Source organism: Dendrobium catenatum, unplaced genomic scaffold (assembly GCF_001605985.2).
Source record: "Dendrobium catenatum unplaced genomic scaffold, ASM160598v2 fragScaff_scaffold_312, whole genome shotgun sequence".
Classification (NCBI taxonomy): Eukaryota; Viridiplantae; Streptophyta; class Magnoliopsida; order Asparagales; family Orchidaceae; genus Dendrobium; species Dendrobium catenatum.
The window spans coordinates 93,261-112,712 of NW_021318774.1; the positions used below are offsets into that span (position 1 = coordinate 93,261).

At 37.3% G+C, this 19,452-nt stretch overlaps 1 protein-coding gene across 2 annotated transcripts in view; it reads left to right on the forward strand.

The window, feature by feature from the left end:
• The first annotated feature begins 4,644 nt into the window (after positions 1 to 4,644).
• Positions 4,645 to 19,452, forward strand: part of LOC110099337 (lysine-specific demethylase JMJ25) — a 29,886-nt gene continuing 15,078 nt past the window's right edge. The window contains exons 1-10 of one of the 2 annotated variants that reach the window (XM_028693503.1): positions 4,645 to 5,069; positions 5,166 to 5,294; positions 5,417 to 5,497; positions 5,608 to 5,679; positions 5,797 to 5,930; positions 6,484 to 6,583; positions 6,669 to 6,801; positions 6,886 to 6,949; positions 7,041 to 7,710; positions 8,447 to 8,776. In XM_028693503.1, coding sequence (XP_028549336.1) covers positions 4,851 to 5,069; positions 5,166 to 5,294; positions 5,417 to 5,497; positions 5,608 to 5,679; positions 5,797 to 5,930; positions 6,484 to 6,583; positions 6,669 to 6,801; positions 6,886 to 6,949; positions 7,041 to 7,710; positions 8,447 to 8,776 — 1,932 coding nt within the window. In that variant the 5' untranslated portion in view covers positions 4,645 to 4,850. The remainder of the gene's footprint in view (positions 5,070 to 5,165; positions 5,295 to 5,416; positions 5,498 to 5,607; positions 5,680 to 5,796; positions 5,931 to 6,483; positions 6,584 to 6,668; positions 6,802 to 6,885; positions 6,950 to 7,040; positions 7,711 to 8,446; positions 8,777 to 19,452) is intronic. The other variant, XM_020826454.2, reaches the window with a different exon arrangement.

Genomic DNA, 19,452 nt, shown 5'->3' on the forward strand with positions numbered 1-19,452 from the left:
GGCGGGTGACGGTGGTTTTTTTTTTTGGCTGGGTGCAGAAAAGAGACGGGATCAAGAGGCCCTTGGGTAGATTGAACAGGTGGAGGATTTTGTTTGTGTCGTTTAAAAAAAAAATCCAACCGGATTTCATTCTCTTAGCTTTTAATTGACGAAGCAGATCTCCTTTCAGACGGGTTTTACGGGACAAGTGACCGCAAACTCAGCGGGATTCAAGGGATTCAGAGCAGATTTCTGATAAAATTAGATAATCAGTATTTAATTTGATATGATTTCTCATTTGATTTTGATTTTCTTAATTTTTTTTTAAATTAGAAGCAACATAAATGCCCAGTCATCCTCGTTTACTCACTAGAAATGACGGTAGCGAGACAATCGGTCCAAAGCCATCTCGATTTATGCAATTTTTTTTTTTACTTATATGCATTTCGCCTTGTATTATGTGTCGATTTCACCGCGACATTTTCTTTGCACGAATTGATAGTGTATTTAGGTATAATAGCGCAGTCTGTTTCGTGATCGAACTTTGTTTGGGTGACGCCGATGCCTAATTTTCTTCAAAATATGTGTAGTCACTTTGGAATTTCCTCTATTTACGTGAACAACCTCAATTGAACAAATTGATTGAGCGTTTAGAGTGTTGACGGTGTTCTGGACATGACGACAAAGTCCGTTCATCAATCTGACATCATTTGGGTAGCGCTGAGCGACCCCTTTTCCTTGAAATTCGTGCTTTGCCTCAGGACCCGTGTCGACCTTATCGCATGTTTTAATTTGAACAAATTGGCTGTCGTCTTTAGGTATTTAGGATGTTCTGAGCGCTGTGACAAAGTTCGTTTCGCGATCGAACTTCTTTGGGCAGTGCTGAAGCCTATTCTCCTTTATATGTGTGTTTTGTCTCTAAGTTTGTGCCATCGATCCAGATGATCCAAATTGAACAAACAAAATGTAATTTTTGGAGGTTAATAATGTTCCAGACGCAACGATGAAGTCTGTTCGTCGATCCGACGTCGTTTGATCAACTTCACGCTTTAATTTCAGTTGTCGGTCATCCCTTTTGAGTGATCTAGTTCGATTCGATTGCGAGGGTCCTTGACCTAGCATAATTCGACATCCTAATCGCAACAACGCCATTCTTTTGACAACCAAAGGTCGTTTAACCCTTTAAGAGACGTGTGGCACCAAGGCGCGTATTGCTTTATTCACCAGTTTAGATCCTTTCTCGCATGGTTTGTGGTATTGGGGTCAACCGAACTTTAACATCATTTTGTCATATCATTCATTCATTCGTGCAACAAGTTGCAACTTGTCTCATTTTGATATAACATTATATATATATATATATATATACACACACACACACACATCACTATTTTTATCACTTTGAAATCTTCACATTAGCAAGATATTCCTATGGCATGTTTATGCGATATAGAAATGGTTGCAAAAGTCTCCGAGTTTCTCCTTCTCCCTTCGTATATCCACTTGTAGCTCCACATTCATCTCTCATATGTTATATATACAGATGGAGGAAGCATCTGCTTATAACTCCACATTCATCTATTATTTTCCATAAGAAAAATTGGAGGGCAATAATATCACATTCAAATGAAGGATAATAGCTTCACATTCATCTCTCATCTTTCACAAGGACAAATGGTGGACAATAGCTTCAACTCCAACCTCTCCTTTCACCATGACATGCACATAATGTCATCATGAACATGCTTGATTATGGCATGGGATAATTATACTTGAAAAGCACATGTTTACAATTGATAATTACCAGTGTAATGATAACTTGCATAGTTAATTAGAATAATGAAATCAATAAAAAATGTTTAGCATGGTTCTTACCACACAAGGATTCATTTTATTGCACATAAATTTTCTTACATTTCAAAGTATCCAATGAAACACTTGAAAGTTTTTGTTTATTGAATTAGTCTAATGTATTCTATGAAATACTGAAATTTATATGATGAAAAGTCATTAAAAACTAAAAAATCATTCTTCTTTGATTGTGTACTCAACTAAATTCCTAAATTGAAAACCAAAGGGGGTTTTCAGTAGCCCACAAACTTCAATGCCCAGTGCCACATCTTTGCCATCAACGTTGCAACAATGGCCACATCGCCATTGCTTTCTTATCCAAAACTTCCTTAAATCACATCATCACCGCCCAAGCCTTATCCACATAGCTCACAGTATCGCCGCGCTCTATAGTCATGTCACCTTAGTTATCTCTCATTTCCTCTAGCTACCACAACGTACAGAGCCACAGTATCACAACACCCCTAAAAACTCCCTAAACTCAAGAATTTAGTGCCGTTGCACTAGAGCTCAGCGTGGCTACGTCACTCCAATCACCATAATGTTGTCGCGCTTGAACTCACAGCGTCACGAGACAAAAATGTTAAACCTCACAATTCAATTCATATTTCATATATAAGCATTCTATTTGACACTTCAAATTCCTATCAAGTCATAGCTTAACACAAATACATACATTTTCATAGATCTCAAAATCTAAGTCATTACAACAATAGTCCCAAATATTTTCATAGAAGTATGTGGAATTCCAACTAATCAAGTTGGAATGAATTGCTGGATCTTCTCTCCAGTAGCATATCTCCAATAGATGCTGGAAGAGGAAACTTTTTATTCTTAAAACACTTCAAAAAGGCTTTTCTTGAGAAGATAGAGATAAAACTGTATCGAAGGAGTGGAAGAAGTAGAATTCTTAGTATCTTCTGGCTAACTTCAGTTCTCTGCTCTTTGCTAATTTGTTTTTCTATACAGTTGGATGGCTTCAATTATAGTTATTTCTGATGAAGTTGGCTATTTCACTCCATCAAATAAGAAATCTTGCAAGTTAGTTAGACAAGCGAGGAAATTTATCTGAAGTTGCGGGGCAACTTCTTTCAGGCTTAATTTGGGACCGTTTTTTTACTGTTTCTTTAAGTAGTTTTCTAGTAAGAAATTAAAATTTTTACTAAAAAACTGCTTTAAGAAAAAGTAAAAAATCGTTTCAAACGAAACCTTAGTCGATTGATCCAGTGTTGTCTTCATACAACTGTTATATTTTTTTATACAATTATGTATATAGGCAATTTTATAATACTTTTACGAGGTCAAGAGCTTAACCTAATTCTTTTTTTTTTTTTGAAAATTTTAGAACTGAAGTACAAATCATACACACAAAGGACATTCCTCAAATTCTCAAAGTAAAAAGAGAGCTTAAGTTAGATCAATTTCAAAGATAGATATGTTTTTTTTTTTTTTTAATTTTGATTTTGTTTGGTATAATTTTCTTGCTGTTTTTTAACGCAGTTTTTTAGTATAAATTTTTAATTATGAAATTTTATAATAAAAAATTATTTTAGAAAATAATAAAAAATTAAACTCCTCCTTCTACCTTTACATTGTTCTCATAGCTTAAATGTCTAATATTTTTTTTTTTTTGAACATTTAGGCCATTTAAGGTAAACTCACACACACAACGCATACACATAGACTCGAACCCTGAACCTCTTAATTGGAAGCCTAAGCTCTCAACCAATAGGCCAAGGAGAGTTGTGCATCATCTTCTTTGGCTGTGAATGATTCTGAAACATTTAGTAGATATTTTTCTAGTAGGTTAAGTTTTGGACAACTTTTTTATTATTTCTTAAAACAATTTTTTATAAAAAATTTATTATTTTTATACTAAAAAGTTGTTTTGAGAAACATTAAGAAAATCATCGTGATGGCTTTCTTTATGAGTGTCAATTTTGGCTCATGGGTCGGGTTCGAGTCGAAACCCAACACTATTCGGGTCAACCCGAACCCGAGCCGCTTCGGGTCCGGGTCAACCCGAATGAACCGAAATTATGAAAAAACTGCTAGTTTTCGGATAAAAAAGGGTTAAACTCCGCTTTTTAGGTAAAAAACAGGTTGGAAACAGTCAATCTTGGGTTTTCGGGTAAAAAATGGGTCAATTTCGGATCAAAGGGTTAACCCGAACCCGACCCGATTTTTGAAATATGTTGAATTGTTGAACCCGAACCCGACTCTTTTCATGTTCGGGTTGACCATAACCCAGAATTTTCGGGTCAGGTTCGAGTCAGATTTTCAGGACGTGTCAAATATTGTCAACTCTAACTTTCTTACTACTTAAAATAATATTTTAGTATAAAAATAATTTTTGTATTAAAAAACTACTTTAAGAAGCGTTACGAAAGCCGTGCGACACGAAATCTTAGTCTTTATCGGGAATATATATCATATTTCAAGGATTTTATCCGGGCTATTAATTTCATATATATTTGATTAATTATTCTACGCGAACGTCGAACGTCGTCCAGGGACCAACCAGAATGTGTCACGTCACTATAGCTCAGTACCACTAATATGACATATTATGATTGGTCTTCAAATGGTGTTGCAACGTCTCTATTGAAGAACAAATTTCTTATATAAGATAATATTATTCACCAACATAAATATTATGATTATATGTGATTTTAAACGCATAAAACTCATATTTTTAATTTTTCTATGATATGTGCTGTAATGGCTATCACAATTTTATTTTATTTAACTACTTAATATTTTGAGATTTTAATTGAATCGAAAGCATGGTAAGGAAGGACAGTACATATATACAATATAAAAGAAGGTGGCTCTCAGTCCCATCGTATAAACGCGCAGCCGTGTCGCCGATCCGCCTGCTCGGTTCCCATTGTTTTTGGCGGGCAAAACCAGCGAGCTTTTCAAAAGAGGAAGAGAAGCCATTGAGAGATGCAAAAAGATAAATAGGACAGCACTGAGAGCGGTTGAGGTTTACTCTGCAAGGGTTAGGGCTTCGCGGTATGGAAATGGATGATAGCGGCGTTATGGTCAAGCTTTCTGTACTCGGGAAGCGTCCTGGTCGACGCAAGAAGAACGAGAACGGGGACCCTGAGTTCAGGCTGCGGGGAGCGGCTGCGAGGTGTTTAGATGACGGCGAGGCCGTCAAGGTGATCTCTCGGCGGAAGAGGGCCTCCGCCAGGCCAACGGCATTGGAAGGATCAAGTGGAGAGATGGCTACGGTGCTTCTTGTTGTTTTGATGAGTTTTCACTTTTGCTCAAGCTCTTAGTTGACTTCGGTTTTCATGTTTTCTAATATCCTGTATGCGATCTTAAAGGCGATAAGGAAACCTGTGTTCAAGCCATCGGGGAAGGCCGATCGTAGGAGGAAACGGGGGAAAGAGCGCGATGCAGTTAGGGGCGAGGAGAAAGGATCGAAACATGTGGATGGATTAAAGTTTATAAATGTGATTATTCCTTTTTAGTTCTTTTTTTAGGGGATGATAGATATATCTACCCGTAAGAGAGAAATACTTTTTTGCTACTTTTGTTTTAGAAATTTATATATAGTAGTCAGTTTTGGTTGCAGGGTGATGCCGAAGAGGAGAAAGAGGGGATTGCGGAGGGGGTTAAGAAGCGGAAGAGAAAGTCTGCAAACAATGAGAAGAATGTGGGCGTTCTTTATCAGTTCAACTTATATTGGGTTTCTTCTGTCAATTTAATCTTTTTTTTGGGTTGCAGTCTTTTATTTTTTATTTCTTTGTGCCTAATGGTGATTAGGTTCATAAGACGAAGATCTTGGCAAGTCCAAATGCCAAGGGAAATTGTTCAAACAATGAGAAGGATGGCGTTGTAAGTTCGCCAGTTCAACTCATATTGGGTTTCTTCTGCGGATTTAATCTTTTGGATTTATCTTTTTTGGTTGTGCAGTCTTTGATGTTTCACTTTTTTGTGCCTAATGTCGGGTAGGTTCGTAAGAAGAAGATGCTGAAAGGTGATGATGCGTTGATGTGCCATCAATGCCAAAGGAATGATAAGGGAGATGTGGTATGGTGTCAAGCTTGCCAAAGGAAGCGGTTTTGTTACCCATGCATGAAGAGATGGTGGGTGAATGCCTCGTTTTCTTATTTTTGATCTCATTTACTGTCTTTCTCAATATATGTTCTGTTATTTTTTATTTTCACTTGTGCTTTGCTTATTCTATGCTAAGGGCATCTCCAATCGAAAATCCCTTTTTTCACTCCAAAATGCGTGATTCATCTCCAATCGAAATCCATTTTGTGCCTTTCTGCGAAGGTAATCATCTTCTCCTCTATCGTGCATTTTTTCGGCAAATCCGGTAGAGACAGAAAAATAGCGTAGTCGAACAGTGGAATGCCATCTCACTGTACACCCGCAACCAGATAGCGGAAGTTTTTCTGTTTGGCTGGAGGTCTCAAGCAACTCCATTCATGCTTTTGGAGTTCGGTTGGAGAAGGCCTAATGCAATCCACATCTTTTTGAGATTCTCAATTGATGTATATGTTTATTTTTTGAACCACAAATCTAAGACTTTTGTGTACACTAAAGCCATTTAAGTTATTTTTTGAATTTGGGGATTTTTTTGGCATCCATTGTCTTAGAATTTATTCTGATATCTTTGTTGGTGCTACATAGGTATCCCCACTTGAAGGCAAAGGACTTTGCTATAAAATGCCCTGTTTGTCGGTTCAACTGCAATTGTAAATTGTGTTTGCGCATGATGGGCATCACTGCGGTCTGTTATAATTCTTTAGTTCTCACCTGTTTATATTCTTTATTGTTTTTTGAGATGCCAACTAGTTATTTTTTACATTTTCTAGCCCCCAAAAAGGGACATTCAGGAGGATGAAAAAATACAACACTTTTTGTATGTTCTGCGTCTGTTGCTGCCATGGTTCAAGGAATTTCGGAAAGAGCAAAACACAGAAAAAGAAATTGAAGCAATTGAAAAAGGTTAGGATTGCACAAGTTGAAATTGTTATGTACATCGCTAGACATCATTCCATCATCTAATAGTTCTGGTATGCTCATAACTAGGTCTTGCATCAAGTAAAATAAAGATACAAGAAGTTCCTTGCGAGAACGATGAGCGTGCATATTGGTAGTACTACTTTCGTATGGACGTAAATAGTAAGTCTATTTATAAGTTTTATTGTAAAACATTTATTGATTGATCAATCTTGTTTTTTCAGCAATTACTGCAGTACATCATTGGCAGATTTCCATAGAAGCTGCTCTAGTTGCTCCTATGACCTTTGCTTATCTTGTTGTCGAGATCTTCGTGGAGGATGCCTACTTCAGCAACCTGTAAAGCAAGGTAGTGCAAGTACCTACTTTGCTGAAGATCAAGTAACTGAACCAATGCAATGGAAAGCCAATGCTGATGGTAGTATTCCTTGTCCGCCAAAGGAAATGGGTGGTTGCGGTAGTACTATATTGCATCTCAAATGTATATTTCCAGAAGATTTGTTGTCAGAGATAGAATTGAAGGCTAATAGGATTCTTGAACACCAAAGCATCGAACATGGAAGCCCTCCTCATGACATTGTTCATTGCCCTTGTTTAGATTCATCAAGAATGATTGATTTTGGCATAAATACACTAAGAAAATCTGCTTCAAGGGAAGGCTTTGATAATTATTTATACTGTCCAAGTGCAAAGGATACTAAGAGTAGAGAATTGGAACACTTTCAAAGGCATTGGGCTAAAGGTGAGCCTATTGTTGTTCGTGATGTTCTTGATATGACAGCTGGATTGAGCTGGGAACCAAAGGTTATGTGGCGTGCTTTGCGGGAGAAAAAGAAAACGGTTAATTATGAGAATTTTGAAGTAAAAGCTATCGATTGTTTGGACTTCTGCGAGGTCTGTCATGCCTTCATTACTCAAAGCTGGGCAATATTTTGTAAATTATATTTTTGCTTTTGTTAACAATATGCTTGATTTTGAATCTTAGGTAATAATTTATTGAATTTTTAATTCATTCTCTACAAAAATATAATTTAGTATTTGATTTTAAGTCGACCATAAGATGATGTGATTATTCCTATTTTTCTCAAATGATGTTATCTAATAATTTTTCTTCGGCAGTTTAATGTCAATGAATATTTAGATTATAGTTATTTTGGTTGGGTAGATCCCTTTCTTATCATATTTATTATTGTTTATGAAAAGAAGTTTCATTGATGTGCTAGAGCTTTCTATATATGTATTTGCTTTCTTTGTTTTGATCGTTTTGTTTCCTGATAAATAACTGTCGTGTTTTGAGAAGTTTAATGTTTTTCTACTTGTGATTTTAAATATTTTTAAATTTTGCTAATGTGTACACCACTGGCCATCTATGCATTTAACTCCAAGGCACTCAAATCTCTCTTAATTTTTGTTACTTTCTCTCCCTTTCAATAGCATATAAGTGCTTCCACACACATACCCTAGCACCTAACTTGCTCATATGTAGGCTTGTACGTGGTTTCAATCACTTGGTTATGTATTCAGAAATGTGTTTTTGTTGCTATTATATTATTTTTTTTTGGGTGCATTTTTAGATATTTGTGCTTTCTTGTATCAAAGATGTGCATCCTGATCACTTGTTATTTTGTAGGTTGAAATTAATATTAGTCAATTTTTTAGAGGGTATTCTGATGGCCGATTTCATGAAGATGGTTGGCCTGAAATGCTTAAGCTTAAAGATTGGCCTCCATCTAGTTCCTTTGAAGAACGTTTACCACGTCATGGTGTTGAATTCCTTTCCGCGTTACCTTTTCAAGAATATGCAAATCTTCGAGATGGTCTTCTTAATATTGCAGCGATGTTGCCTGAAGGTGTTTTGAGGCCAGACCTTGGGCCAAAGACATACATAGCTTATGGATTTGTGGAGGAATTAGGCAGAGGGGATTCTGTTACTAAACTTCATTGCGACATGTCTGATGCGGTATTGTAAATTCTCTTGGTTTCTGGCAACATATTTTGTCAAGAGTGATATTAATTTTTTCTACGCTAAGCATTGAAAGATTTTGATATGAATCGGTGATTTTTCCTTCTCTTTATCGTCTTTGTTCAAACATAAAGATATTTATAAATGTTGATCAGTGAATATTGCACGTACTGTAGTTATGGATTAATTGACTTGAACAAAATAAAATTATTTAAATTTGCATGATTATTTTATCTTAAAGGTTTCTAACCTTGTGAGTTTGTTGTGCAAATGATTAGACCTTCTCCCTTTGGCCTTCATCAGAACAGTTTTGATAGACTATGTTTCAGGAATACCAATTTGCCACTGATAAATGACACATGTACACTTGAATAAACTCAATGCATCAAATCCTAATTCATTTGTATGCATGTTACATAATGACACAAGGACTATGTAAACTTGATTTTAGACCATGCACCCTTATGCTTGCTGGTTGCACCTTCAAGTATGATGTACTCAATCATGCATGCAAGTTCATGGTTTCATATATGGTACTTTTGAACTGTTTCATCGTATTTTAATTAGTGGCACAAACTATCCTAAGAATTGTGATTGATTACTTAGATTCTGGCAGGATTGTTTAACCAATTTGAAGGTTGAAACCAATATGTCAATAGGGTGATGCTGTTCTTAAGTACCATGATATTGTAAGATGATTGAAACACCGATTTGATTCACCTTACATTTTTTTTCCAGCTGAAACTTTATATCTTTAAATTTTAACAGCCTACATTTTGTGGGCAAAGTTGAGACTTTGTGCCACTGTGGGTGATGCAAGAGGTTACCTGATATTTTTAATCAGCATAATTTGCTACTCTCTTATTTGGCTTATTGCAACTTTAGTTTTTTCGGGGAACTTAGTTTTGCTATGTACTGCTTGTTTATTTGATTTGCTGGATTTCACTTTTGAAGTTATATTGATCATGGTGTTTAGTTTAAACTTTGTTTTGTACTGGTTTTAGAGTTGTTATGCTATCCTTCAAATTGTCTCACGTGAGCCTGCACCATGTAGCATACAGCAGTTTTTTTTTCTTGTTCTTTTGTATGTAATTTTCAATTATTATTAATTATGTTATGCAGTATGTTTTTTCATGCTCTTGATTATCAATTTTAGATTATTTTCTATTTATTCTTCATTTGGAAAGCTTTTCAATTGGTTTTTTAAGTCTAGATTTGACATTATTTAATTTTTGTCAAAAATGTGCAAGAGGGAGTGCTATAATATTTCAAGTGAATCTCCTCCGTGACTTCAACATGGCCATTTTGGTTTATTTAGTATGACATATGTCATCACCAATAGTTATGCGTTCTTTTTTAATGTATTCTCTTTATTTGTGTCTAGATCTTATGTATAGGACATGTCTCATTATTTTTATTTTTTTCTATACGTTAAGCTCTTGTGATTGTCATTTTTTTTAGTCATGTTTTATTTTTAGACAGCTATGTTGGGTATTTTTTGTCATGGGTCATGTTGGGGCTTAATATTATTGAGTTTGTTCATAGCTATGAGAATAGTGGTAAGTTTGTTATAGATGTAAATTTGATTGTAGATATGAATTTGGTTGTAGATATAAGTATGGTGGCAGATTTGAATTTAATGGTTGATATAATTTTTGTGATAGATTTGAATTTGATGGTATGTATCAATATGGTGGAAGATTTGAGCATTATTGTAATAACCGGGTTGGTGGTCGGTTCAATCGAACCGGCCAACCCACCTATTATTAGTCGCGACCTCAGGAGGTGTCGGTATTAGCGAATGAAACAAAGAGGAAAGGGGTGGAGACGTTCGCGAACAAGCAGGGGGCAGACGGTTGAACTCACGAAAAAAAGCCTGGGGAAGTTTTGTTTCACCATTTTAAGCAGACGATCACGTTGGAAGGTAAGAGTAAACAACTCCTTTTCATTACTATTGTTATAGAATCGGGTATTTGGGAGAAAGAACGATGAAAGAGAGGAACAATTTGGAAGGAAAGAGGAAAAATGTTTGTTTTCTCAAGCTTTTATAAATTGTTCCTAATCTCTTCTCTAATTAGTGGAAACATTTAATTTGAAGATAAGGAAGGCTTTTGGAAGCGAGGAGAGGAGATTTGTGCGGGAGAAAGAGGAAGTTTTGGGATTTGGAAAAATTCCCTCATTGTAATTAGACTTTCATATGAATTTTGTTAGATAGCATATTTGTTTTATGAAAATTGTATTGTTTAATTTTAGGGATTTAAAGGGAGAAATCAAGTTGTTGGAGTTCGTTTCAATAAAGACTCAACAACGAAAGAAATGAAAATTTTGTAAGGTAATTTCATGTAGAAGAAATCAAACATTTATTGAGACATTCAAATCGGGATTCAGTGTTAATTAAATATTTATGTTATTGTGAACAATAAAAAGGGTTTCAATTCCAAATGAATATTGGAAGAAAAGAATCAAAGCGGGTAATTAAAATTATTTGAGATTTTAGTATTTATTTCCATTTTCATATTGAAATAAAGATTTCTTTGTATTATGAATAAATCTATGTAGACTTCAAATGTATACGATAGTGTATGTAGATTATTCTGATAAAGTATATAGAGATGTCATGAAAATGTGAAAGAAGGTTAGAAGGATAACATAAATAGAAAGATAAAGTTTAAAGCAGGTATACCTATATATGTTACTGATATGTATTTAATAAACGTACTAATAAATGATATAAAATAAATGGAAGAAAAATGAAAAAGGGAAAAAGATATGCATGCAAACTTACATCAGTTCACCCCTGTATGATATTTGCTAGGGAAGCAACGTATTCATGCACGTTAAAAAGAAAAATGTTATGGAAAAAGAAATAGAAATAGTTGTACCTTTGGTACATTTAGACGATGCTCCTGTATAAAATAAATGTGAAAAGGAATGTATATTAAAGTAAATGGTATAAATGAAAATGATATTATGAAAGAAAAATGATATGTATAAATGAATGAATGGAATCCAATGAACCAAAGAAAAGAAATGTGTTTCAAATGATAAATAAATGAATATATATATAAGGTTATATGTATTGTACGTTTTGCATTTTAATTATTTTTAACAGTTACCCACTGAGTTTACTTGTAAACTCATTCCATTAATTGAAAATTTTCAGGAAAATCCCAGAGTTTTAGAAATGGATGAAAGAGAAGAGTTTGTTTACAGAAGATGACGTGCAAATGATAATAGGTAATTTATGATTTGTGTATTAGTGGCTAATCAAATATAAAGGAGAAATATTTGATGTTTTAAATATTGTATTATTTATGAATTGAAATGAGTTAATCCTACCGTCCGACTTTAGTTCCTGCTTCGTTAAATAAAAAATTCGAGCCGGTTCGTGACAATTATTTTTGTTGGTGTTTTTCACCTCTCTTTTAGTCATGTAAATGAGAAGTCTTGTAATGGAAAGTAATTACGGATGAAGAAAAATCCTATTATTTCTATTTTGTTATTTATGCTTCTCACCTTAATAGTAATGCTCAAGTGTGTGTGTCCACTAGGAAAGAAGATTCTATCTGTAGCAAAGGATTGCTTGTGGTGGTCAATCTTCAATTATCCCAAGTTACATAACCAATATTTAGGTGCCAATTAAATCTTATATTAGCATTTGATAAATGTTGTTTCTTGATTTATAAGCTTACCGGTCTTATTTTGAAGATTATTATATCTTATCTTGAAAGCCACTCATAAATTTTTTTTTCTTTAAAAGTTCAATTAATACTTTGTATTAATCATGTTGCATAGTTAGCTAGTATTGTTTGATTGATTAGTGAGAAAATATTTTGCATAAATTTATATTATAAATTTATTTTCTACATTAGATTGATGCTCGATCAAAGTTGTTTCCTCAATTATTTATTGTTATATTTTTTACACTAGCTTTTGTTAGATTCATTTTGATTAGCTTTCCATCCCATTATGAAACAAAGTGAAAGCTCCATATCACAACTTTATTAAGTCCTTCACTCATGGAGTTTTGTTTTTAATTTCATTTAATTTACTTGTCATTCAATTGAAAAATATTTGCTTGCATCTAGTTTTGTATTTTGTGTGCTCTATGGCATGTTACATTTAACTTTTTAGAAATTAGAAATTTTTAAACTTGATGCATTCATCATGCTAATGATGTATTGTAGTGGGTACTCTTATACAAATGAAGCTTATTATATATCATTGATACATCGTACAAAAATTATCTTGATCGGGCACTAATCTCAAAGCAAAATCAAGTTGGAAGCTTCTGAAATCAAAATCAGGAGCATCTGAACTTCGATTTCAACAAACTTACAGTCGAGCTGAGCGTCTCGAAAATACGAACCCAACAACACCAAATTCGACCCAATCCGAGCCCAAATGGGTCCAAATCAAGGACCCGAAGCGTTGTTGGAAGGTTCAAACCACAATTTGGATTACCAAATGACTTCCAAACATAACAAACGTATAGTCGAACCGAGCGGCTCGACAAGACGAATCCAACGAGCCCAAGATTATTGAATTCTGACATCACTACGACATTTAAACGTCCATCAAACGGTTCATGATCAAGGGATTTAAGATCGGCCGTCCATCCAACCACTCCCAACTAACCCTTGATCCTCCACCTATTTATGGGTCATGCCATTCCCAAAATCTATAAATAGAGCCCCCTCTCCTCTTGAAAAAGGGACCCCTGAGCCTAAGGAAAAAAGAGAGAGATCGGAGATCGCTCTTGCTTCCTAGCCTCCTCGACCATCGCTGAAGTTTCGCCGGACCACTGCCGGAGTTCCGCCGGACCACCACCTGACGCCCTGTGCTCCACCGGATCACCGCCTAACGCTGTCACTCTGCCAGACCACCACCTGACGCCTTGTGCTCCACCGGATCACCACCTAACGCTATCACTCCTCCGGACCACCACTCGACTCCATGTGCTCCACTGGACCACCGCCTAACGCCGTTACTTTGCCGGACCACCACCTGACGCCCTGTGCTTCACCGCATCACCGCCTAACATTGTCACTCCGCCGGACCACCACTCGACTCCCTGTGCTCCACCGGACCACCGCCTAATGCCGTCACTCCACCGGATCACCACCTGACGCCCCGTGCTCCACCGGATCACCGCCTAACACCGTCACTCCGCCATATTACCACCTGACGCTCTATGCTCCACCAGTCTTTCACTTGAAGCTCTCATCTTCGCTAGGCCACCGTTGAAGATTCTCGCCTTTGCCAGACATTCATCTAAGGCCTGGAGTTCTGCCTGATCTTCATCTAAGGCCCGGAGTTCTGCCAGACATTCATCTAAGGTTCGAAGTACTGCCAGACCACTATCTGACACCCAAACTTCTATTGTACGATTATTATTTGTAATCTAATCGCTCTCAGAAGCGAGTCCGTCCATTGTAACCAACTCAAGTTCTAGTGAAACCTTTTCAACTGGGCTAGACCTCGTGGTTTTTCCCCTTTTAAGGGTTTTCCACATAAAAAATCCTGTGTTCTCTGTGTGTGAGCTGGATATTTGTGCAACGCTAAGACGTAGTATTCTAACTCTATCGCAGCGTATATTATAGTCCACAACAATCATATAGGAATATCTCGAGTTATTTTGATTTAAGATCAAATCTATTAGCTATTCATCTTAACCTAGTTGTCATAAATTTAATTATAGGTTTACTAGTTATTCATTTGAGCCCTTTTTCTCAAGCGAATAATCCTAGATGTAAATAGGATTATGATGCGTCTTGGAAGCAAAGACAAGATAGCAAAGATGAAATAAAAGAGCACAAATATAGTGTCACGACCCGACCCGACGGGGACGGATCCCGCCCGAGCCGGATCCCGACCAGCTTAACAAACTAACCAGGATCTGGCTTTGGAATTTGCTTACTGAACTGAATCTTCCAAATATTATACAAAACAGACCAGAGCTACTAAAAATATCAAATGCAGCAGAACAAATCATCTATATTTTTTTTCTTTCTTCTTTTCCTCAAAACAATCATTTACAAATACAGTACATGGCTGACAGAAAAATAAAGCAGAAAGAGCCATGACTGTACAAAAATCAAAAAGTACAAAAGTACCTATCACAGATCAGACTCTGAACTCTAGTCCAAGACCTCCTTCCCTTTCCCAGAACCTGAAAACCACCAGAAAGCAAGGGTGAGCTCAACAGCTCAGCAAAGCAACAAACCTCCAATCAAAATTCTCAGAGTCTCCAAAACCAAACACATCAGACCCAAATCCGTACAGAAATCGGAACAGAATCGGACAGATATCAAATCGGACAGATCAGAACGGAACAGATCAAATCAGACAGAACTGTACGGAAACAAAAGTCGTATCAAATCAGAAACAGAACAGATCAGACATATCAGATCAACAGAATCAGAATTGTACCGAAATCAGAAATTCAGATCATATTAAATAGAACAGAATCGGAGTCAGAATTATACAATTTACACAATTTTTCTAAAAAATCACAATTAACCAAATTACAACAGAATGTAGATAACAACATTTCAGAATATTTATTCTACTGCCACAACATTTAATCTTCACACAGAAAAGTACAGACGGAAGAAAACGCCGCCAAATCAAAACGGTCCGGACAAAAATCTCCAAAATATATTCAAAATGTGCACACCCGGCACGTCAACAACATACAGAAAGTTACACGGTAAAAACTAACCCAGTCGGGAAATACGGACGAAAATCACTAACAAAAACGAAATCCGGACAGAAAATACCGTCAACAGCGACGGTTCTGAAAATTGAGAAAGTCGGATTGTGCCTTACCTTGCGTACAGCAAAATCCTCAACAGTCTCGACGAACGAAAACGGACCCGCGGCTTCCCGAAATCAACTTTTCCTTTTTCCTCTTTTTCCTTTTCTGACGGATGGAATTTCTAATATTTTTCTTTTATTTTCTCTCTCTTCAAAATATCTCATTTCCTCTTTAAAATACTCAGATCGTCCTGGACGATCGCACTTCGTCCCGGTACGATCTGGGCTCTGGAAAATTCTCGTCCAGACAAAATTAATTATCGTCTCAGGACGACTTGGGCTCTGGAAAATTTTCGTCCAGACGATCCCACATTTCGTCCCGGACGAACTGCCCAATTTTCACAATTCTGAACAAACCTGTACCGATCGTCCCGGACGATCCAACTTCGTCCCGGACGAACCTGGAGCAGAACTGATATTACATATAGGGGCTGATTTTTTTATTGCTCCTTCAACTAATAACGAAAGATATAATTGATATACTATTCGGGAGCTAGATTGACTCTCCCACAAACCCTAGGTTTTGCTAGGAGCAACTCCAAAGAAAAACTATAGAAAACACAAGCACATAATGAAAATAAAACTACCCAATTAACCTTAATGTAGACCTTCCTACTTACCTCCCAATCAAATCAATTCTCTTTCCCTAAATAAACATTTCCTACTTCCCTCCCAATCAAATCAATCCTTTTTCTATAAATAAATCTTTCCTAATTTGTTCCCCCTTAATTTCTCCTCCTTATATAATTGAATAATAGATTTCGTGGGCTCTACAAGGGTGTATCAATACTCCCTCCCAAAGTCGTACCTTGTCCTCAAGGTGGAAGGATTGGATCTGCTTCCTGATCGTCTCGTATAGCTTCCGTGTGGCTTTGTTTGTATTTCTGGATGGTGCGTCCGCGGCCTTGTTCTCCAGTCCTGGGTGATTTTGGATCTCAATAAAAATCCAAGTAACTTGGATAACTACCTTTGATGTTCCTCAATTACCATACTCTGCTCCAGCCAAAACTTCTGACTCCTAGTTTGTCCCGATGATAAAGTGTCACCCTAATAATTAGGGTTGCCACTTTTTGATGGTTAAGAAAATTATCAACTCTCGCTTAAATACAAACTTGAGCCTGTCGCTGGTCATGATCTTACATGAGTATTGCCCCTAGTATGTATCTTGATGCATCTGTCTCCACGACAAATGATCTACTGAAATCATGAAATGCTAAAACTGACACACTTGTTATGGCTTTTTTTAGCTGCTTGAAGGCTTATGTTGCTGCTTCCTTCTAATATTAAAATTGTCCTTTAGCCGCTCCGTCTATGGCCATGCTATTGTGCCATACCTTTGCACAAACTTTTGGTAGTACCTGGTGAGGCCTAAGAACCCTCTCTATTTCTTTAGCTTATTCGGTAATGTACAATCAAACATAGCCTTTATTTTGGATTGGTCTGCTGCTACCACTATTCAACTCACATGTCCTAGGTAATCCACCTGTGATTGTGTAAATAAATATTTTTTAAGATTGGCATATAGTTGGTGCTCCCTCAAAGCCTCCAGTATAGTCCTCAGGTGACCCATATGTTTTGCCTCCATTCGACTGAGATTAGGATGCCATAAAAAATAGTAAGATGAATTTTTTAAGGTAGGGTTGAAAAATCTTGTTCATGAGGGACTGAAAAGTGGTTTAAGCGTTGGCAAGGCCGAAATGCATCACTAAAATCTCATAGTAAACCTCATGAGTCCTAAAGGTTGTCTTGTGCATATCCCCCAATTTCATTTTGATCTAGTGGTACCTTGTCTTCAAGTCAATCTTCGAAAAGATGATCTGTGATGCCCCAGAATCAAATAGTGAAAGGATTCGTCTGACATTCTGATCGAACTCCATTCTTGTTGCCTTGCTCGGACCTGAAAATTTTAACCACATATATTGAGCTTACAAAGCCCAGCAGGTCACCAAAGCCTACAACTGAAATCAAAGCACGGCGATGCTATCAATATGAGTTAGAAATTTTTAAACTTGATGCATTCATCATGCTAATGATGTATTATAGTGGATACTCTTATACAAATGAAGCTTATTATATATCATTGATACATCGTACAAAAATTTATCTTGATCGGGCACTAATCTCAAAGCAAAATCAAGTTGGAAACTTGTGAAATCAAAATCAGGAGCATCTGAACTTCGATTTCAACAAACTTACAGTCGAGCTGAGCGTCTCGAAAATACAAACCCAACAACACCAAATTCGACCCAATCCGAGCCCAAATGGGTCCAAATCAAGGACCCGAAGCGTTGTTGGAAGGTTCAAACCACAATTTGGATTACCAAACGACTTCCAAACATAACAAACTTATAGTCGAATCGAGCGGCTCGACAAGACGAATCCAACGAGCCCAAGATCACTGAATTCTGACATCACTACGACATTCAAACGTCCATCGAACGGTTCTTGATCAAGGGATTTAAGATCAGCCGTCCATCCAACCACTCCCAACTAACCCTTGATCCTCCACCTATTTATGGGTCATGCCATTCCCAAAATCTATAAATAGAGCCCCCTCTCCTCTTGAAAAAGGGACCCCTGAGCCTAAGGAAAAAAGAGAGAGATCGGAGATCGCTCTTGCTTCCTAGCCTCCTCGACCATCGCTGAAGTTTCGCCGGACCACTGCCGGAGTTCTGCCGGACCAACACCTGACGCCCTGTGCTCCACCGGATCACCGCCTAACGCTGTCACTCCGCCAGACCACCACCTGACGCCTTGTGCTCCACCGGATCACCGCCTAATGCTGTCACTCCGCCGGACCACCACTCGATGCCCTGTGCTCCATCGGACCACCGCCTAACGCTGTTACTCCGCCGGACCACCACCTGACGCCCTGTGCTTCACCGCATGACCGCCTAACATCGTCACTCCGCCGGACCACCACTCGACTCCCTGTGCTCCACCATACCACCGCCTAACGCCGTCACTCCGCCGGATCACCACCTGACGCCCTGTGCTCCACCGGATCACCGCCTGGCGCCGTCACTCTGCCAGATTACCACCTGACGCTCTACGCTCCTCTAGTCTTTCACTTGAAGATCTGATCTTCGTCAGGCCACCGTTGAAGATTCTCGCCTTTGTCAGACATTCATCTAAGGCCCAGAGTTCTACCAGACATTCATCTAAGGCCCGAAGTTTTGCCTGATCTTCATCTAAGGCCCGAAGTTCTGCCTGATATTCATCTAAGGCTCGGAGTTCTGCCTGATCTTCATCTAAGGCCCGGAGTTCTGCCAGACATTCATCTAAGGCCCGAAGTATTGCCAGACCATTATCTGACACCCGAACTTCTATTGTACGATTATTATTTGTAATCTAATCGCTCTCAGAAGCGAGTCCGCCCATTGTAACCAACTCAAGTTCTAGTGAAACCTTTTCAACTGGCCGTGGTTTTTCCCCTTTTAAGAGTTTTTCACGTAAAAAATCCTGTGTTCTCTGTGTGTGAGCTGGATATTCGTGCAACGCTAAGACGTAGTATTCTAACTCTATCGCCGCGTATATTCTAGTCCACAACAATCATATAGGAATATCTCGAGCTATTTTGATTTAAGATCAAATCTATTAGCTATTCATCTTAACCTAGTTGTCAGAAATTTAATTATAAGTTTGCTAGTTATTCATTTGAGCCATTTTTTTCAAGCGAATAATCCTAGATGTAAATAGGATTATGATGCATCTTAGAAGCAAAGACAGATAGCAAAGATGAAATAAAAGAGCACAAATACATAATGAAAATAAAACTACCCAATTAACCTTAATGTAAACCTTCCTACTTACCTCCCAATCAAATCAATTATCTTTCCCTAAATAAACATTTC